Source organism: Carassius gibelio, chromosome B19, assembly GCF_023724105.1.
Source record: "Carassius gibelio isolate Cgi1373 ecotype wild population from Czech Republic chromosome B19, carGib1.2-hapl.c, whole genome shotgun sequence".
NCBI lineage: Eukaryota > Metazoa > Chordata > Actinopteri > Cypriniformes > Cyprinidae > Carassius > Carassius gibelio.
Window position 1 is genome coordinate 31,937,922 of NC_068414.1, and position 20,454 is coordinate 31,958,375.

Genomic DNA, 20,454 nt, shown 5'->3' on the forward strand with positions numbered 1-20,454 from the left:
TGTAAATGCCTCACTTCAGCCTCTCTTTCTCTCTCTTAATTTTTAGTCAAAAGTAGAGACAAATTGAAATCATTTTTGTGTTAACTAACATTATGCCACCAATGCTGTTTATTGAACTTCTATTAAATATTGTTTTTGAACCAGGCTTGTCACACTTGAAACTAAACTCATTTGAACTATGGGTCAACATGATCTTGTTCAAAGTTTCACTCGGATCATACTTCACCCTTGGATAATAAATTATATTAAACTCGTCTGGGTTTGGCTAAATCTGCATCTTATTTACATATTTACAAAACTAAAAACTGGATAAGTGCAAGACAGTACCAGCATGTAACTTGTTTTAGTAAGGAAGCTGTCACTTACACTGTGATTAATCGGACTAACCTCTTCCATCGCTGCACTTTACATATTTACCTCAAACGCTGAAACTAAACCCAGGATGTGAGTTTCTGTCACTGCATTCATTAAGGTGCATGCATATTTAATAACAGGCATTGTTTACCTTATGATTGGATGGCAAACAACTTGTGATATTCTAGCAACACGTTATTTGACACTGCACGCCTTTGGCATAACCCACAGTTTAACAGCAGAGTGAAATGTTAAGCTACTTAACCCAGGGTTAAAAAGAAATGAACCCAGAGTTGAATTAAAATCCTTATTTTCACATACACACACAAGAATTTTTAAAAGGTAAAGTAGAAAACAGAACCAGACATGGACACATTTTTGGTCTAAAGTTGCACTTTAATCCTAACACTTATTGGCTGTTTGGCCCCCTCCCTTCTTTGCCCACCCCGCTCCCACCCCATACAACAGGCACACAGAGAGCGATGAGTAACAGACAGTTCAACAGTTCTGAAACAAAATCTGGATTCAAATCCAGAGCGGATTACAAATTCCATGAAGAGCTTCTGAGGTAAGAGCGAGACACACCGACAGAGAGGGAAAAGGATCTTCGCAAAAACGCAGATACAGAGTCGAAAGTGACCATGGAATTAGCATCGTCACCAACATCAAATGTCAAAAAGAGAAGCCGGTATGTGTTCTGAGAACAAAAGGAAAAGCATCTGCACGTTACGGCAGAACTCTTTGGTTTCAACTCTTGAGGTTTTAGCATGAAAATCTTCCTTTGTTGACCTAATCAGTTACCTTTGGATTGAAGCTGTAGTAGCTGAAGAAAAACAAATGGGAAAAGCAATGACATGTTGCATTGGGTATTCATTTAAACTCAGTCAAAATAACTGAACAAACTGTTCGAAGTTCTAATTTGAAGACAGAAAATTCCATTTAAATGTCAGATTTACCTCTGTTTCTCAATGCAAAACAACAGAACATACTGCGCACATTGATAATGATGCAGTCGTGGACATTCCTGCTGTAAATGGTTGAAGGACAGTTTTTCATGTGCATGTCTACAATAACGTCCATGCATTTGAGCGTGTCTAGCATGTGAGAGGTCCCGCTGTAGAGGTTTAACTTTGGTATCATTCAGGGCCCTCTATGGCAGAGCCTTCCACACACACCGACACAAAAACCAGTTATATACAAAAACCAATAATCACATGAGCAACGTACACATAGAAAACCGATGTGAAAACCAAATCTGCCATCAACTGTTCTTCAAAACCGATCGTGCATGGGCCGGATATTTGAAACGGACTGAGGATGGATCATCTGGGGAAATCTGTGAACCCTTATACTCACGCGTAAAAGACGCTAAAAAAGACCCTCTCCTGAGCAACATCTCCTCTGCTCCCCTTTGTCAAATTCTTAAAGCTTTTTTCCCATCTATTTGGCATTTCTAATCAAACATGAGGTATATGCAGAAGCGTATCTCTCTCACTCTTTTCCCCTCATCCAACGCATAGAAAAAAACAAATCATAACTAAATAAAAATAAACAGTTGGAACAAGAGTTATACTTAAAATTAGCCCATAACTATACATATCAACTAAGTGTGAGAGACATGGTTTGGAAACTTGTCATCTCTCAAAAGCAATGGGCAGTTTTTTTGAAAAAGTGCCCACAAAAGCAACAGTCAGTTTTAATAGCTAGTTTTGGTGTTTTTTTTTTCTGAAGCTACCCCACATTTCCCCAGTTTGGTTTTACGAAGATTAAAAGGCGGCCGAATCGATAAAATAAAATGCTATAAATATACATAAATAAGCCAATAAATAAGATGAAGAGTTAGAAACATATAAATCATCGATACACCCTCCCCTCACACAATAAATACAAATTTTCGAGGGAAAAAAAAATCAAAGAGAGACAGTTTAAAGCTTTTGGTCTAAAATTAAGTCATCATCATCATCATCATCAACATTTCATAAGGACTATTTTTATCACAGCCTTTTTTTTTTTTTTTTTTTTTAGTTTTTTTACATTAGCAATAGTAAGCAGTTGAACATAGATTTTTTTTCCTACAAAATCTATCAAAGCACTAACAGGTACATTCCCTCTAGAAGTGTAACATCAACTGGATTTCCAGTTTCTTTGAACCCCCATCCCATCCCACCCACCTCAACATTTCTCCTTTGTCTGTATTTTTGTATGCATCTAAGATCACATAGTCAAAAACAGTTTTGCCGACACGCCGGGCAAAGGTTACGTTGGCCTAGCGGTCATGTTTCGGTTTGGTTTCCATGCTGGAGATGAGCTTCCACATTCACACAAGTCTCCCTATCTCTCCTCGGAGAGACCTAGCACCATTATGGTCTTTCTCCACGCATTGTGCATTGGTTAGGTTGCTATTTGGTGTCAAAAAAAGTAAAGTTTTCGCTTTTGGTATGTCTTCAGTTTTGGCTTATCGTTTCACAACATTCGCAATCGAAGCAAAACTTGGAAGCTACATGTTCACAGTATTGTTGCAAACCGCCTGATGAGGGAGCCCCCTCCCCGGCACGATCAATTCAAGATGACCAAACACATGAAATATGAAAATAGGCAATGCGTCATTATCCCCATTATCCCAAAAATATAAAGCAATGAGACGAGTCATACAGCATAAACAGACAGGCCGAGAGGAAAAAGCAATAAAACAAAATATATATGTATTTATATATATATATTCTGAAGCTCAGTTCGATGAGGTTAATAAATATTCTCCCGTCCAGGAAGGAGAGTGAAAGCATCGACTTAACGGAAAGAAGGAGGGAGGAGGAGGTGAAGGAATGATCTTCTGAGAGTCTTTCTACTCTAAACACCTCCTCCTCGTGCACCTCCTGTGGTCCACTCCTAGTATTTGGTTTCATTCCTTTGAGCAAAGTTCAGTTTTAGTCCATTGGTTTTGGTTTGGTTTTATTTTTGGTTTAATCCGTGAGTAGAAAAGAAAAAAACGGCGACATCACGTCTCCCCTCAGCATCTCGGTTGTTGGATGTCCCCCTGGATGTTTCCTTCGGTCGCTGCTCCTCTTGCTTTTCTTCGTTTGACCCACGTTTCTGTCCGAGGCACAGGAGAGGGGTCCAGAGAGGATGGAGGGCAGGGGTTTGGGGGCTCGGGGGGTTCGTTTTTAAATTTCTCCTTGTGTATGTTGTGTTTTGTTTTTTTTGACATGTCTGAGGTCTTGTCATCTGAGCACTTTTCAGCTGACGCAAAAGGCCAGACAAACACTTTGGTATCCACGAAAAGTGAGTCGAAGTTTGAGGCATGGATGATGGAAAGGGAATCGGGGATGTGTGTCACAGTAATGTGTGTAATACTGTCGAAAGTGGAGAAAAATCCCTCTAAATACGTTTGGCGTTGTGTGTTTCATTGTAAGTAAGACGGGAAGAAATGCTGAAAATGTCATGGGATCAAACGGAACGAAAAGAATGAGAAAAACTAAATACTTGGTAGCAGAGGTAGATTGAGAAATACATTTACAAAGAGTTAAAAAAAAAGTTGAAATTATTCAGGGTGCATGGAAAATGGTATTTGGTAGAGTTAATCTGATCCTGGACAAGTCAGGTTTCAAAGTCTTAGGTAAAGCTTTTCTCTCCGATTTTTTGGTTTTGGTTTTTGGTATTGGCATTTTTTTGTCTTTTTGAGTCTTTCCATTCTTACTCCATGTGTTTATTTTTTGGTTTCTCTTCTCTACCATCCAGTGACACTTGTCAGATGTCCTTCCTTTGTCCCATTCGTTGCCACCCGTTTTCCTTTTTGTTTCTTCGCAAAGTTTTTTGGCTCTCGACCCTGCCCTCAAATTAAACTGTTCATGTAAGTTTGTCTTTTTCCACTTGGAATGGAATAAATGTACATTCTCAAAGTAGCTCCGTCGAAGCCACCTCTCAATTTTTTGGTTTAATCAGTCCCCCGTAATCCTGTTCTCTCCTTATCCCTGTTCTCTTCTGCTCATTTCTCTGTATTTTTGGCATTAAAAGATGTAATGAGAGAGAGAGAGAGAGCACAAGAGAGAAATGGAGGGAGGGAGAGATGGCTTTGGTTGAAAAGGCGAGTCTTGTTTATCTTCTTTCTTCTGCCCCTCTGACTCCCCTCAGGTGCAGCAGGTTGGTGTGGGCGTCACTCAGCCATGGCTCCGCCCAGAGGGGGCGGTGAGGCGTCGCCTAATGAGCAGAAGGAGGCGGGGCTTGAGCAGGGGGAGATGGAGCAGGAGTCTGGGCTTGTGCCGCTGGCTCCAGGAGGCGGAGAAGCCCTGGGGGTGCCCAGCAGACCCATGCCTGCACTCCTGGCCAGGGGCAGTAAAGTGGGGCGGTTTAGGAAGAGGGACTGGCGAAGTCCAGCTCCTGGACCTCCAGCTCCACCCAGGAACATTTGGCCGCTGCCCTCAAGAGCGGAAATGGGCATCTGGCCACCACTGGCAGCTAGGGCTGTGAAACAGATGAGAGGGAATATAAAACACATACACTCTCACCAAAACCTTACAATAGCTGTTTGATGCCCCTTTTCCACCAAAAGGGTGCTGGTGTAGTTTTTCTACTAATTGAGAGATGAAAAAATTCTTGAGTATTATTCGTTTTTAGAATGTATTTGAACATTAATCAAATTCAGTGCATTTATGCCATCATGCCATCTTCCATGTGAAGGGCAGAAATTTTATTCAAAAAATATATGCAGAACAATTTAAAAGATTTCTTAAAAACATTTTTTTCTGCTCACCAAGGCATTTACTTGATCAAAAATACAGTAAAAACTGTAATATTTTGAAATATGATTACAATTTCAAAAAGCTGTTTTCTATTTTAATATATGTTAAAATATGATAAATAAAAGCTGAATTTTCAGCATCATTACTCAAGTCTTTAGTGTCACATGATCCTTCAGAAATCATTCTAATATGCTGATTTGCTTCTCAAGAAACATTTCATGTTATTATCAATGTTGAAAACAATTGCTGCTTAATATTTTTGAGAAAAACTATTTCATCATGATTACTTGATGATTAAAAATGCAAAAGAACAACATTTGTTCAAAATAATAGTATTTTGTATCATTATAAACGTTTTTACTGTCACTTTTGATCCATTTAATGCATCCTTGCTGAATAAAAGTATTGTTTTGGTATATCGTTTTTGAAGAAAAATGAATACTTAATAGTTTTCAGTAATATAATTCACACATATCAATTCACATATATGATTTTTATAAATCAAATGTTATCATTTTATTAACTTTTTTCAAACTTGGTTTACATTTTTTTTTAAATATATAAAAACACAGTATTCGTAGATTTCAGTTACCAAGATTTTTCTAAACGTACAGAACGGTTCTAGATTGTTTGTCGGCTCCAGCACTGAGTTGGTGACAAAGGGTTTTAAGTGGTTAGAAAGAAAGTTCAATGATGAGTTCAGTAAGGGTCTAGAAATGGCAGGTGCTTATGAAAAAGACAAACAAGGTACACAAACACAGTTCTTCTCACTCACGCACACATACATGCACGCAGACACACACATCAGCAGTGAGGATGAAGATGTGATGGATATGCAGTGGGAGTACAGCGGAAGGCTCTTGGATGATGAATGATGGGAAGGTTTCCCTCATGCTATTCTAACTGATCTCTAAATATCTTCTCCTGCTCTGTGTATTTCTATCAAAACACTTTCATGCAACCATCTTTTTCTCCAAGCCTTTTTGTTTTTCTCTCTTCTTCATCACTTTGACAAACCTTGCATTGTGGCCAGAGGGTTGCTGCTGATGAAGGCCTGGTTCATTCCTGTGCTTACGCCCATCATTGTGTTCCTGTAACGTGTGTGGTGTCATTTACACATGCCCACAAACACACACCATTCATACATGCAGAGAGAAGCAAGTATTTTTAGTGACATTTCAAGAGAAACTGTGTTCATCGTGGAGTTTGTGTTCATTTCACATGCTGGAGCCAGACAAAGAAAGAAACACAAGAGCAAGAAATTCAGCACGCGGTTAGGCTTCAAATTGACAGCTTTGGCACACAACTGAGAATAGAGATAGCATAGCGAAAAGAAGTATGATAAGTCTACAGCAGAGCTCTAATTATTTCAGTTCAGAACGCTTAGTCATAATGAAAGCTGCTGACAGAAATACACTGTGTTGCAATCACAGGCTTCCTGATCTTAACCAGTAATGATCTCAGCATTCTGCTAAATACTGAACACTGGACGCCAGATATAACAAGCATCATAAATAATAATAAATGAACATTCACAATATTTTATGATTCAGATATAATTACTTGATTGAAACTAAACAAAGATTTTTTGGTACTGTGTATTATTATTATTATTATTATTATTAAACATATTTGTAAAAATTCTGTTCTTACACAATTAACATTATGTAGCACTATATTTTTTATATTTGTGTAAATTTCCAAATGTGATTTCAAAGTTAAATTATAATAAATAAGAAAAATTTACATTAGATGTAAACAAATATTGCTTGGGTTAATTGATTAATAATAATAATAATAATATAATTCAAATTATTGTTATTATTATTATTGTTGTTATTGTCTTTTTCACTGTTATTAATAATTATATATGGAGCAGTCCTGGTCTAAGATCATTTATGTTTTGTACAGTATCGGATACAGAATTGGTACAAATATTTTTTCAAATGTCAAACTATAATAAACAAGAATATATTAATATTCATTATATATCACTCAATATAATACTTTCTTAGCTGATTAAAACAACCTAAACAAATAATTGATAAAAATTATTATTATTATTATTATTATTATTCTTGTTCTAAAATCATTTACATTATTTATAACATTGGATTCTGAATTTTTTTCAAACGTCTAAGTATAATAAACATGAATAGACAACTTTAACTAAATAAATAGTTTAAATATATAATAATTAATTCATTAATATTAATATTCATATTATCATAATAACACACTTATAATAATTTATAGTAACGTATTATTTACTATTACTAATGCTTATTATTTAATATTATTATTGTTTCATCATTACTGTAAATAGAGCATCAAAAGAGCATTTCTCACCCTGTGTTGAGGCCAGGGCTGCTGAGACTGCGCGGAGTCGGGCTGACAGTGCTGAGAGGGGGCGGAGTCATGGAGGAAGGGGCGGAGCTCATTGCTGCATGTCCACTGGGGTTAAGAGGGCAGGCCACAGAAGGTGTGGGACTGACGGCTGATTCAAGAGAAAGGATTCAGAGTCAGTACTTACAACCGCAGACATGAAGTGTAGATTATCTGCTCTTCTTACCTGTTGTGCTGAGACTGGTAGCGGCTTGAGCCAGTCCCTGACTGGACATCTACAGGAAAAACCAATGAGACTCTAATTAACAAACGTACATCTCCTCATGACGGTGTTTAATATTTCCCTTTACTTCAAAATGGTCCAATTATATCATTTTCTGGTGGAACACTGTTCAAACACGTCATGAACAGACATGTCTCCTCGGTACGGCATTTTGCACCTATTCTCACCATGCACCATGCAAACAACATTTGAACACAGGCGTCTGCTGAAACGGCTTGGGGCCGGATCAGGGCTTAAAGCGGTGAGTGTGTGTACCATGTGCGGGCTGTAGCAGGGCGGTTTGTGCGTCTGCGCCGGAGGATGATTGGGCAGAGGAGGGGTGGCGCTGCTGGGGTTTATGCGCTTCTCTTTCTGCCGCCGGTTGCAGAACCAGACTCGGATGACCTCTTTCTCCATGTTGAGCTGCCCGGCCATCAGCAGGATTTCTTCAGAGGTAGGCTTCTGGTTCTGGGGTGAGACGAGGTGCATGAGTACACAAGATATGACAAAAACACTTGGACAAAGGCCAGGTTTCAGCACCAAACTATTTCATGTTGATGCATGAAATGCATTACATAAATCAAAGAAGCAGTTGACCATAATGCTTTCAAGTGTATTGGCTGTTTGCCTTGACTTGATCTTGGTTTCCTCGGAAAAACACATCAGTCTTTACCAGCACAGGTGTGGTGTTTACCAGAACAGAAGTGTGATGTAGTGCTTTTGTGATGCATGTGCAGACATACAACTTGGGGATGAATGTTTGTATTGTGTGGTATCAGACACTGAAATGATCTTGAAAGGGGTGTAGTTTGGGTTTTAGATTCACCAACTCTTAATGCTACTTGGTGTTCTTGTGTAAAGCAATAAACATTATTTTCTTTTCTTTTAAATATTTATTTGTTTCTTCAATCCAAATCCATATTTTAAAACAAAAGAACATTTTATTTTATTTTATTCAAAGCAACTCACAAATAAAGATTGGAAGCATAATTATATATAATTTGGTATTTGGAATATTGTTTTATTTTATTGTTTGTATTTATTTATCTTTAACCAAATTAACTTATCATAGCATATAATAAAAAAATTATGATTATGATTACAATGTATTATTTATTATATTTTGGAATAATATTTTATTATTTTATATTATATATTGTTATATTGTTAATATTTGATTTGATCCAAAAAGACCTTAAAATTAACAGTTTAATAAGATAAGTATTTAATAAGATGCAATAAACATGATCATCTTTATTATTCTATTATATATGATTGTATTTTGTAATTATTTCATAATTTATTAATAAAAATAGTATGCTTTTTTTATATTTGTTCTTTTCCTTAGTTGGGCACCACTATCAAATTACTACACTTTTCCAAAGAGAGCCTTCTTTCACAGTGTACTAAACTGATATTATCGGTCTAATGCATATGATTTAATGTCTAATACATAAACATGGTTAAGTTATACTTCTACAATCATGCCAGATGTATAAGGGGTTTAACGTGGTGACAATTCTTATACTGTATATTGCAATAAATTAGGTTGCGACAGACTTCTGATCCAGAGAGAGAGAGAGAAAAAAAAGGCATCAGCATTTTTAAAACCAATATATAATTTTTTTTTTATCATGAGACAGCAAAATAAGATGTCATTTCTGAAGCTGTGCTGCGCTGTTCAGAATGACCCAAGTCATGTGAACAAGAAACAATTTCTGTGGAAAGGAAATGAAATCTTGCTACATGTGATGTGTGTGTCTAACCGAGATGAAGTTGCGCTCCAGGGCTATGCGGACGTTGGTCTCGATGCTGGTGCGTTTCTTTCGGCGGCGTCCAGGCAAGCCTTCGAAGCCCAGCAGAGGTGAGGACAGAGAACTGGGGCTCGGCAGCATGTTGTCTATCGCCATTGTTTCTGTTACACACACACACACAGAAAAACACACCCAATACTGTAAGCTGAATCACAGGGAATGCAGCTGCTGTTGTGAAAAAGGAAACACACCTGCATCGCTCAGCCACTTCTCCAGCAAGGGTTTGAGCTTGCACATGTTCTTAAAGCTGAGGTTGAGAGCCTCGAAGCGTGAGATGGTGGTCTGACTGAAGTCATTGCCGTAGAGTTTACCCATGGCCATACCCACGTCCCCCTGCAGGAAGACATGCAGCAGGGTCAGCATTCACTTGTTTTATTCATTCAGCCCTCTGCTTTACCTCCAGGACAGGTCAGTTTACATTTCATTTACATAAAGAAAGTCGGATTCTACATAATGCATTACATTAATGCGTAAAAAAAAAGGTACTTAATAAATAAATAGATTTAATTAAAAAAAAAAATTACAAAAAAATTAAAAGCTAATGAAAAATGTTATGTAAGCTAATGCCTCTCCTAATTATATACATATTTACACACACACACACACACATATATATATATATATATACATTAAATAAAAAATTAAATACTAAAATATTAAATATATGATCAAAAAGTACTATTTATATATAATATATATATATAATAAAATATATATATAATAAAAATATTGTTTCATGTTAAAATTTCTAAAACAAATCAAACTTGCTTTTAATTGTTATCAGATCAATGAAAATAAAGCATTTTTATTTCATAACAAAAAAAATATTTTAAATATTTAATAACAATTTAAATGCATTAAAGCTGTTTTAAAATGGCATTAAATAAATTAATATTAATACATTTATTATTTTGTGAGATTAAAATGCCTCCCTTAATTTTATTTTATAAATAATCGTATAAATAAATATGATAAACAAGTATTGTTCATTTGTGTTTATTAATTGCATGTCAAAAATAAGTGTCTTGAAAGAAAGTTTGAAACTGTGACAGAAAATATCCTTCACCTGTGTGAAGCCTAGTTTAATTCTCCTCTGTTTGAAGGTTCTGGCGAACTGTTCGAGCTCCTCCAGATCGCTGGGCTCCTCGGCGTGAGGTGTCACCGTGGAAACAGAGCTCATGGGCGGGGCTGAGGAGGGGGCGGAGCTTATGATGCTCTCCACGCTCTTCTCCCTCTGCAATGACCACAGCCTGTCGTCAAGATGATGCTACAGCACAGATCGGGGAAACACACTACTTTCTCAAACACATGTGTAGTGTACGACAGACAGCGCTTCATTAACACCGATACTGAATCAAATATCCATATTTATTACTGAGATGATAACTGGACACCACTCGATGCTTCATACCTGTGCTTGAAGGCCCAGTCTAGGTGGGGAGGTCAGGAGACTCCCTGGGCTCTGCTGAGGTAGTGGAATCAAATTCGATGTTGAAAGCAAACCTGAAAGAGCATGAATGACAATTTCTCACTCCAGACATCAGTGCCAAAATGGACAAATGATGGCCTAATGTGTGAACAGGTGTGTCTCACCTTGCTGCCCCTGCTGAGTCTGGGCTTGAGGAAGCAGGAACTGAGCAGGAGACTGTAGAGGATGCCCGGGCATCAGGACCAGCTGCTGTAACTGCAGAAACTGCTGAATGTCCTGCAGAGACAGACAGAAAGCCTTATGAGGATGAAATAAGGACAAAAGAAAGGGGGAATAAGAGAAAAGATCAAGTTATTCTACAAAGTCAAGTTTCAGAAACAACTGTATGTTACTTCAGTTTACTAAATATTTGAACTCTAGTCTCTAGAACTCTATGTAAGACTATATATTCAAAATGCATTTGCATAACATTAATGCACGAAGAGTGAATTTAACTGAATATACTGTGTGTGTGTGTGTGTATATATATATGATAAAATAAGGTAAAAGCATTAATTCGAAATAACATTCAAATTGTGTTTAAAGTACATTTAAATAACAACATATCAGTATAATAATTTAGAAGTATTCCAGTATATTCAGTACAGTATAAGTATTTACATTAAATACAGTTAAATAACTAAGTAATATAAGAATTTAAATTATATGAATGTTTTTGTATTAGGATTTTCCCCAAATGATTTATTTTATATATCTATTAAATATTTAGATACAATAACAATGCAAGGCTTTCATTGCAAATGTTGTTTATTTATTATTAATACATTTAATAGCATAATATCATTACATAAATAATATAATACAAATAACATAATATAATTATTTAAATTACATTAAAATAATCTTGTTTTGCATTAGGATTATTCATATAATTAAATACAAAATAATTTATAATATTAATGCAAACATTTATTCAAAATACTTAAAATATACTTAAAATATACTTAAATGGTATTAAATACATTTAAATAACAAAATAATAATTTTATATTTAAACCATAACAAAATTAACTTATTTTTACATTAGGATCTTTTCACATTTAAATAAGTTTTATTAACTTATATATTTATTAAAAATGGCAAGATTTCCATTGTAAACATGTTTCTTATTTATTTATTTACACACAAATGGACAAACTGCATTTTCTTAAATTCTGTTCATAACTGGCTGCATGCTACAGATGCTGATGAAGAAGTTTATTTAACTGGGAATGTTCTTGCAACTGGAATACAGGAAAATCTTTCCTGCGTTTTCCTGAAAAGCTACAAGCGCAGCGCTGAAGGTACCTGGGCAGTGAGCTGGATAGGCTGTGACAGAAGTGGAGGCGGAGCTTGCTCAGGTTTGGTTTGAGACTGGGCTTGTGCTGCTGCCTGATTGGCCTGCTGCTGCTGCGTCTGCTGCTGCTGATTGGCTGCCGCGGCTGCGTGGGCGGCATGCGCGGCGTTCGACTGCTGCACGGCTGCGGCTAACAGCTGCGCTTGAGCCTGCTGCAACAACAGCTGCTGCTGCGCAGGGAGGAGAGCGGCCAGCTGAAGACAGGAGCGAGGGATGAAGAGAAAGATGGAGAAAAGAACAGCGTGATCAAGCAGAAGAGCACTTTCTCTTAAGCAAGCAGGGCCTTAGATGGCATCCAGAGCAAAGGCATTTAGTTGCGTTTAGTTAATACAAGCATAGAACAAAGAGAGAGAGTGAAAGAGAGCAAGAGAGAGAGCAATCCATTCATCTATTTACATTTATGCATTTGGCAGATGCGTTTATATCTAACAGTGAATTCAGTAAAAAAAATCATTTTTACAGTGTATTCATGATTTATTTACAGTTGTTGCTGCATGTTGCACTAGAAAAATCAAAGTCATGTATAAAATGTGTCATTTGTAAAAAATTTAAATCGATAGCTGAAATGTTTAATGCCACATTAACAATCAAGAAGGAAAATTTTAATTGGGTCAATTTTTTACTAAAATTTGATCAAATTTGGAAAAAAGAGCACAAAATCTTGGCTGTGCTGAGAAGGGTTTTTTAAAAAACTTTTTTACAATTTAAATTTAGGCCACTGGCCACTCGATGAGTGAAAATTAAGTAAATAAAATGTTAATTTCTGCTTTGTGCTGTTTTGTTTCCCCACAAAAATGTCAAATATTTTGTTTTTTAAATCTCCACTAGCCTCATCAAGCAGAGCTGTGTGTGTGTGTGTGTGTGTGTGTGTGTGTGTGTGTGTGTGTGTGTGAGCTCCTCATACCCCTGCGAGCTGACTGCCGGCCAGCATGAGTTGTGTGTGTGGCAGAGCCGGCTGAGCTGGAGGAGCGTGAACACTGGTCATCTCAGCAGTCTCCTCGGCTTTCACCTATCAAACACATTCAGAAACATCAATATGTGCATATGCATATAATAAACACTCACAAAAACACTAATAATATAACACTCTTGACACACACTTACACAGAAAATCACTTAAAAAGCAACAATATGAAACACACATAAAATGCATCTAGCAATATAAAATTAATATAAATTATTTTTTTATCATGCAGTTTCTGTAAAAGTATTTTAATTTAATGATGAAAAATCCATTAAAAATGCACACTAAATACTAAGACTAAAAGCAGCATTATTCATTTTGATTCCCTTATCACTATCAAATGAACAGTGAATCATTTGTTACTGGTACAGCTGGTTTGTAACTGATATGCAAATTGCCACTTCATGTCTTTTCCTGACAAAGACAAAACCACACACAGAGTCCATTTCCATGTGTAAACACACACACACACACACACACACACTTCCAGTTATTCATCTGATTACTCACCGATTCAAGAGAAGACAATTAGTTCAAATCGTTTAATCGTAAATATCAATCCAGAATCTCTCTGCTAACTACAAATGTCTCTTTTTACCTCACTTCTGATAGATCCATCTCCTTATAAACATTGTTCACGCGTCAACCCTCTCTCCCTCCCTCTCTCTCTCTCTCTCTCTCTCTCTCTCTCTCTTGTATCTTGTCTGGCATCTTGTAAGGAATGCAGCTCAAAATGACAGAAGGAATCTCATTTGCATATTACAACTTTAACGGAGAATTACCTGAGGCTATCCATGTCAGCAAAAATGGATGTTACTTAATAATAAGACATCCACACACACACACACACACACACACACACACCTTTGTGTTGCTGGGTGCAGGAGACAGGCAGAAAGGACTTGTTTTCATCGGCTGGGTCTGAATGAGACAGGAAAAACTGATTAATCTCACTGGACTCAACTGGATAACTTTAGGTGGAATAAACAATCTAAAACAGAACATATCAAAATGTTAGGCTTAAAAAGTCACTGTTTGTTGATTTAGATCTCAGGTTCTCAGTCAAATACACTTTAGACAATAAAGGTTTTTGCAACTGTGCCATAAAAAAAAAACATTTTAGGTTCTTCAAAGAACATTTAAGTGAACAGTTTTTTTTATTAGTGTGACACATTTTTTTTATAATTTAAAGGACTTCCACTATAAATAGGCTTATGAAGAATGGAAAGATTCCATGGATGTTAAAGATTCTATATGGAACCATCAAAACTCCACAGGTCCCAAAAGTGTGTTTTTGCAGTGATGCAATAGAAGCAGCATTACTGGATCCTCAAAGAACCTTTCAGTGATCAGTTCTTAAAAGCACTGCTATTTTCTGGTTCTTTATTTTGTTCTAAAGAAACTTTTCCACTATAAAATAACTTTTTTTGCAATGGAAAGATTCTATGGATGTTAAGGTTTCTACATGGAACCATCGTTGAAAACAAAACCTAACACACGATCAACACACTGTTCAATATTCATTCACTGTGTAATTCTCACACTTTTATTGCATCTATCAATACTGTTAAGGCAGTAAGCAACAGACTTCAGACTTCAAAGAGGGAAAATGAAGATGTTAGCCTCGGGACTGTCCCTGCGTTCACCTGGGATGACATTTGCAAATGACGAATGCTGCGTGTTGATATTAAAAGAAAGGTTTGATCCGTTGGTTAATGATACTGATTCTAAGAACATACATATATGGTTTTTAGCATCTTTTGCCACACAAGCTAAATATATGTATTTAGATTTTCCTCGAAATCAAGTCTTTGATGACCCAGATCAAGACAGTTAGGTTCCTCCAGAGAACCGATTATGAACGTCTTTCATTTTTGTGTTAAAACACATTAATTGACATCTAACCACTAATAAAAAACATGGACTAAAAGATGTTCACACACCTGATCGCTGGCTTCTGGACTGTTCCTCTCAGAGTCTGTAGAAACACACACACACACACACACACACACACACAGACATGAAGGACACATCAGGTCAGAATAGCGCCTCAGGCTTCGGCCCTCACATCAACAAAAGCGTGGTCTGGTTAGCCAGAGGCATTGCATTATTGGAATACCATTGAGCGTTTAACCTGGCTTACTGTATACTGCTGTGTGTGTGTGTGTGTCAGAATGGGGCTACGGCTGACTAAAGTGTTCTGCGTGTGATTCAGACCAAGTGGAAAATGTGAGAATTATGCCAAAAGAAAATCTCATAACACTTACACACACACACACACCTAGGAACAATTATGATAAAACACGCTTACACATGCAGTGTTTCAAAATCATCACACAAACCTCTACATCTTTATGATTTCACATACAGTACTAATAGCAATAATTAAACAGATTTTCTAGACAACAGAACACATTTCTACTACATCTGAAAGCGTTCGGGCGCACGCAGGCCTTCAGTAAGCATTGGTAATATTGATTTGTACCTGTACTGTCCACTGGAAGCTCAGTCCCCATCTTGTCCTCGATGGCTTTAGACATCCTGATATCTACTGAAACAGAGAGAGAGAGGCATTAGCTTTGAAAAGCTTCTCTGTCAATCTATGCATGAGAAGTCATGCTTTCAAACATTAGCATGTCTACTGTAGATTTTGAAACTGCTTAGCCTAATTTATTTTTTGACACATTTGCATAAAATTGCAAGATTGCATAAAATAAGAACAACGTTGTTTTTGTTGCCTGAATTACACTTTTAGACATGCTGAAGAATATTTAAAAATAAATAAAAGCAATCTGTGAAATATCTATTTAACTATTTATGAGTAAAACTACTTTACTAAAGCAAAAATTTGATAAAACAATATGAATTCATATTAACTTTAAGGAATCTAGAATGACAGAAGAATTAAGATTTAGCCAATTTTGTCAAATACATTTATACAAATACTGTCACCTTATTTTAAAATCCCCAAATACTACTTTTCATATTTTCATCATCTATAGAATTTAAACAACAACAAAAATGTTTTTAATCTAATTAAGCATAGCTAAATATCATACAATGCATTCAAAAAATCTGACAGATTATTTAAATGACCTTTAACTAAAAACAATATATTGTATCATTATAAAATACAATAATATAACATAATAAAAGAATAATAATATATAAAATACATTTAAAATCACAGTATTAATAACAACCTCATCCAAACCAAAACCTCTAATTATCACCCTAGCATCAAAAGTCAATTTCCATCAGCACAGAATTCAGCGACTGCTCTATCTGTCTTTCCTTTGTCCTTTCCTTTTCTATTTCATTCTGTTTTGGTGCTGTTTGACACTCTCTTCATCCTAATACAGCACCTGCGCCTCCCAGAGAGCAGCAGGGATGCAGGGGCATGTCCCATCCTGCACGCCATCATTCATACAGATACACACTCACACACACACTAACACACCCACAATAGCTGTTAATGCGGACAGGAGAGGATCTCATCCCCCGAGAGCACGTGTTGCACTTCGCAGGAGGATAACAGCTTCTCTCTTTCTTACTCACGGTGAAATTGATGGCCACCTCAGACCATCTACACGGCCATTTCCAAGAACAAATTGATTTCCCTGTCCAGTTTACTTCATGTTAACTAAGTTCATATTACAAGGCTGGAACGTGTATGATGAATATCTGATCTGTCATAAAGATGATTTGTACGGAAGCAATCATTAGCGAAAAGGAAGGAACGCAAAATTAAAATGAGAGCATTTTAGAAGATGCATGCAAACAGAAAAGTTAACAGGCGTTCACGCAAACAAGAACAGTTATTATACAAACATTAATAAATGTAACTAAAAATTTATATTTATATGCACTGAAAAAATATAGGTGGGGAACCAGATTTTACTGAGAAATCGCTAGTAAATTTAACAGATTAAAAACAAATGACATGTAAAATTTAAATAAATGTCAAATTTTGAAATGTATTTTTTTTCTTATTAAAGAAACTCTAATGATGTTTTATTTAAAAATAATAAGAGTTTGAAAATACATTTTTACAGCATGGTAATAATCAGTGCGATAAAATAAAATCAAAACACTTTCAGCAACTTAAGTCTCGACTAAATTATGTAACGACATTCAAAAAAATATTTTTTGAAGTAAATCTTCGCGAAATTTACTTTGAGCGAAAGCGCTTTCTACACACATTTTTTTAGTCAGCATATTATTCAACATTTCAATTAGACAAAAAAACCCACTACTTAAAACATTTCATCCAATGCCTGAAATTGATCTTAAATGCATGAATGTTTAAAAAAGATCAAGAAAAGTCATTCTCGAGCCATTCAACTTAAGGTTCACTACAAACAATCACTGACACACATGCACACAAAGCATCATTTTGAACCTGATATTCAAGTAATATTAGAAAAGGCTATTTTAGTGATGCATTATGAGGTTGTGTGTTTGTGACTCACCGGAATGTTTTTTGCTCAACTCTCTCTGTCCTCCGATCACTCGATGAGAACACCTCCTTCACTCTATATGCCACTACACCGGCCGTGGGCGCTTTTTTCTTTTTTTCTTTTTGGTGGTTCACAATTTTCACTTGCTTTAGTCATAGAAGGCAGACTCAAATTAAAGCCACTTTCCACCCGAGGCAAACGAAACCTCCATCCTCCGCCGCCACCTCATTCGAGTGTGTTGCTAAATCAGGATCAATTACTCACTGATATCGATAGTCAAATGAGTGGAAATTAAAGAAAAGTTTGATCACCTGCTTCCAGACAATCACACCGGTGAGGTGAACCAGAGATATAAATCACACTCAAAGTGCCACTGAGCTGTTTTGTCATGATGCGAGGTGAATCTGACGTGCTGGTTGCAGAAAAGTGTGTGGTACTTCCTTCATCTGAGCATCAGACTCGAGACCCTCCTGTCTTAAAAACAAAGCTTCCAGGAACTCATTTGAGACCCACAAAGAGTTTCTTGTTCTGAGTTTCTTTAGAAAACTATTGATGCTCTGCTGCACGAATGCAAAACTCTGATCTGAAGAACCGTAAACAACTTTTTTATGATCGCTAATCAACCATAAACATAAAGAAACCTTCATACAGTAGCTAAAGTGTGGTTGATAATGATACGTTAATATAATGGATTTCCTAAATTAAAATTAATTATAATTTAACTTACACAATGTAATGTGTTTCAGGACTAAAGGAAATGTCCACAAACCTAATGTATAATGTCCTGATGTTTGTCTTCTAGTCTGGGTTGTGTGTTACTTTGAGAAATATTAAAGTGTGTTTGGTTTTCATAACTTCATAACCATAAAGTAGTAACATTTGTAAGGTGAGTTACAGTATATTTCATGTAATCATGAAATCAGTCTTCATATTTTAGTCCATATAAGCCAATTACAGCCAGCTTATTGCTTTAGTCTGAATATTATATTGAATAAAAATGTTAAAAATATAATATTATTTAACATGTTGATGTTGCAAATATTTTAAGTATTTTATTTCCAGTAGCCTATGTGACGTATATAAAGAATTATTTTCCTTTCAAATATTTTTGCACACTATTTGTTTCCTGCTGTGTTGAATAAAAGGTATTTTACATGCTAGCTGTATGTTCGTCAAAAGCCTGTGGTTTATTTTAGTAATGACTGACCTTTTTATTCGAAGGACATAACAAACATGACTAATTAACCAAAAACCTCACGAAGCCAAACTGGAAATATCATTCCGATGACACAGCTATGAAATATAAAATAGTGTGAAAAACGTGAAGGTTCACATGCAGTGGATTCTGTCAGTATTACCCACAAGCCTCTGTGCTGTGTGAGTCAGAGTAGTGTCACCCCATTTCCTGTTTAAACGTGTGGCCTTCCACTCACTCTCATCTCACACACACACACACCTCGAACGACAGAGTGAGAGATTTTCTTGGAAAAACTCATCTTCGCGTCACATCTTCGTAAAGGGCATAAAACTGACAGAGGGAAACTAATTTACAAATCATGTTCTTAAAATTAAATAATTTTTTTCAAATGTATTTTTAAAATGCACATTTTTAATTCATTGATAAAACTGATATGTATACCTAAAAAACACTAAGTCGTGTACTACACATAATATACATATATACATAATAAACATTATGTGCGTGTTTGTAATGGCAATTTGATTATGAATATTAAATTACCTTATTTAGTTAAATAAAATTTAATTCCATTTAGATTTCAATTTTTGCTTATAATTAAATTTTTAACTTTAATAAATTAAGAGGCATGTGATTTCATTTTGGAAGGGTTGTTACCATCAAATAATGAATAAAAAAGTTATTTAGTTATTTAATAAGTTAGTAAATTTAGTTAATGATAGAATATGTATTATTAGAGATAATAAGATGTATGTTTTGCCTATGGTTATATGTAGGTGCATGTACTGTTGTGGGAAAACAATATTGGAATAAATAAACAAAATCAGCCTGATTGGAGTAAAGCACAACTTATTCACAACAATAAATCCTTACGTGGACATCTTTAAAACAGCTCCTCACTTCTCCTATTCAAATCTACAGGCTCAACTTTCCTAACAATATCTGGCTCTATGTAATATTGGCTTGTAATCTAATATAACTGAAACACCTGGAGCTTTTCTAGTTATAGAGTGACCTTAAGTATATAACAGCTGCTATATAAACAATAAGTACTCCAATGATTTTTCATACTTAGTGCCTCATCTCTCAAATATCCTTGTATATTAAAAAGTAATGGGAGTATGTACAGAATGTTTGCATTAAACCAGGCCTCTACATACATTACACTTCATACACACACACACACACACACACTGATATTCTCCTCCAGAGGTTTGCTGCCCCTGACATTTCATTACTTTCGGCCTCAGTCCAGTTAGTTTTGATGTCCTCTCATTAGCAGAGTCTGTTAGCGAAGGTGAAGCTAATTAACCCTTGCACCCCAACCCCCCACCCCCCACCTCGAGAGATCATTAGAGGGAAGATAGAGCGAGATAAAGACACTGACTTACCTGGAATTCAGACATTTCGCCATAGCCGCCATTTCATAAATAAACCACAGCCTTCTGTCTGCGTCTGTCTGTCCGGGGTTTATCAGTGAGCAATAAATACTTCA

At 36.0% G+C, this 20,454-nt stretch overlaps 1 protein-coding gene across 6 annotated transcripts in view; it reads right to left on the reverse strand.

Annotated features, from left to right (window-relative positions):
- Positions 1–794: 794 nt before the first annotated feature.
- Positions 795–20,454, reverse strand: part of LOC127979768 (POU domain, class 2, transcription factor 2) — a 48,057-nt gene continuing 28,397 nt past the window's right edge. The window contains exons 2-16 of one of the 6 annotated variants that reach the window (XM_052585394.1): positions 15,787–15,849; positions 15,245–15,279; positions 14,166–14,222; positions 13,242–13,346; positions 12,289–12,531; positions 11,106–11,217; positions 10,924–11,015; positions 10,579–10,779; positions 9,704–9,845; positions 9,465–9,613; positions 7,975–8,166; positions 7,663–7,711; positions 7,440–7,587; positions 6,108–6,181; positions 795–4,812 (exon numbers count right to left, since the gene is read on the reverse strand). In XM_052585394.1, coding sequence (XP_052441354.1) covers positions 4,505–4,812; positions 6,108–6,181; positions 7,440–7,587; positions 7,663–7,711; positions 7,975–8,166; positions 9,465–9,613; positions 9,704–9,845; positions 10,579–10,779; positions 10,924–11,015; positions 11,106–11,217; positions 12,289–12,531; positions 13,242–13,346; positions 14,166–14,222; positions 15,245–15,279; positions 15,787–15,849 — 1,970 coding nt within the window. In that variant the 3' untranslated portion in view covers positions 795–4,504. Of the gene's footprint in view, positions 4,813–6,107; positions 6,182–7,439; positions 7,588–7,662; positions 7,712–7,974; positions 8,167–9,464; positions 9,614–9,703; positions 9,846–10,578; positions 10,780–10,923; positions 11,016–11,105; positions 11,239–12,288; positions 12,532–13,241; positions 13,347–14,165; positions 14,223–15,244; positions 15,280–15,786; positions 15,853–20,454 lie in introns of all 6 variants that reach the window. The other 5 variants (XM_052585390.1, XM_052585393.1, XM_052585391.1 and 2 more) reach the window with 5 other exon arrangements.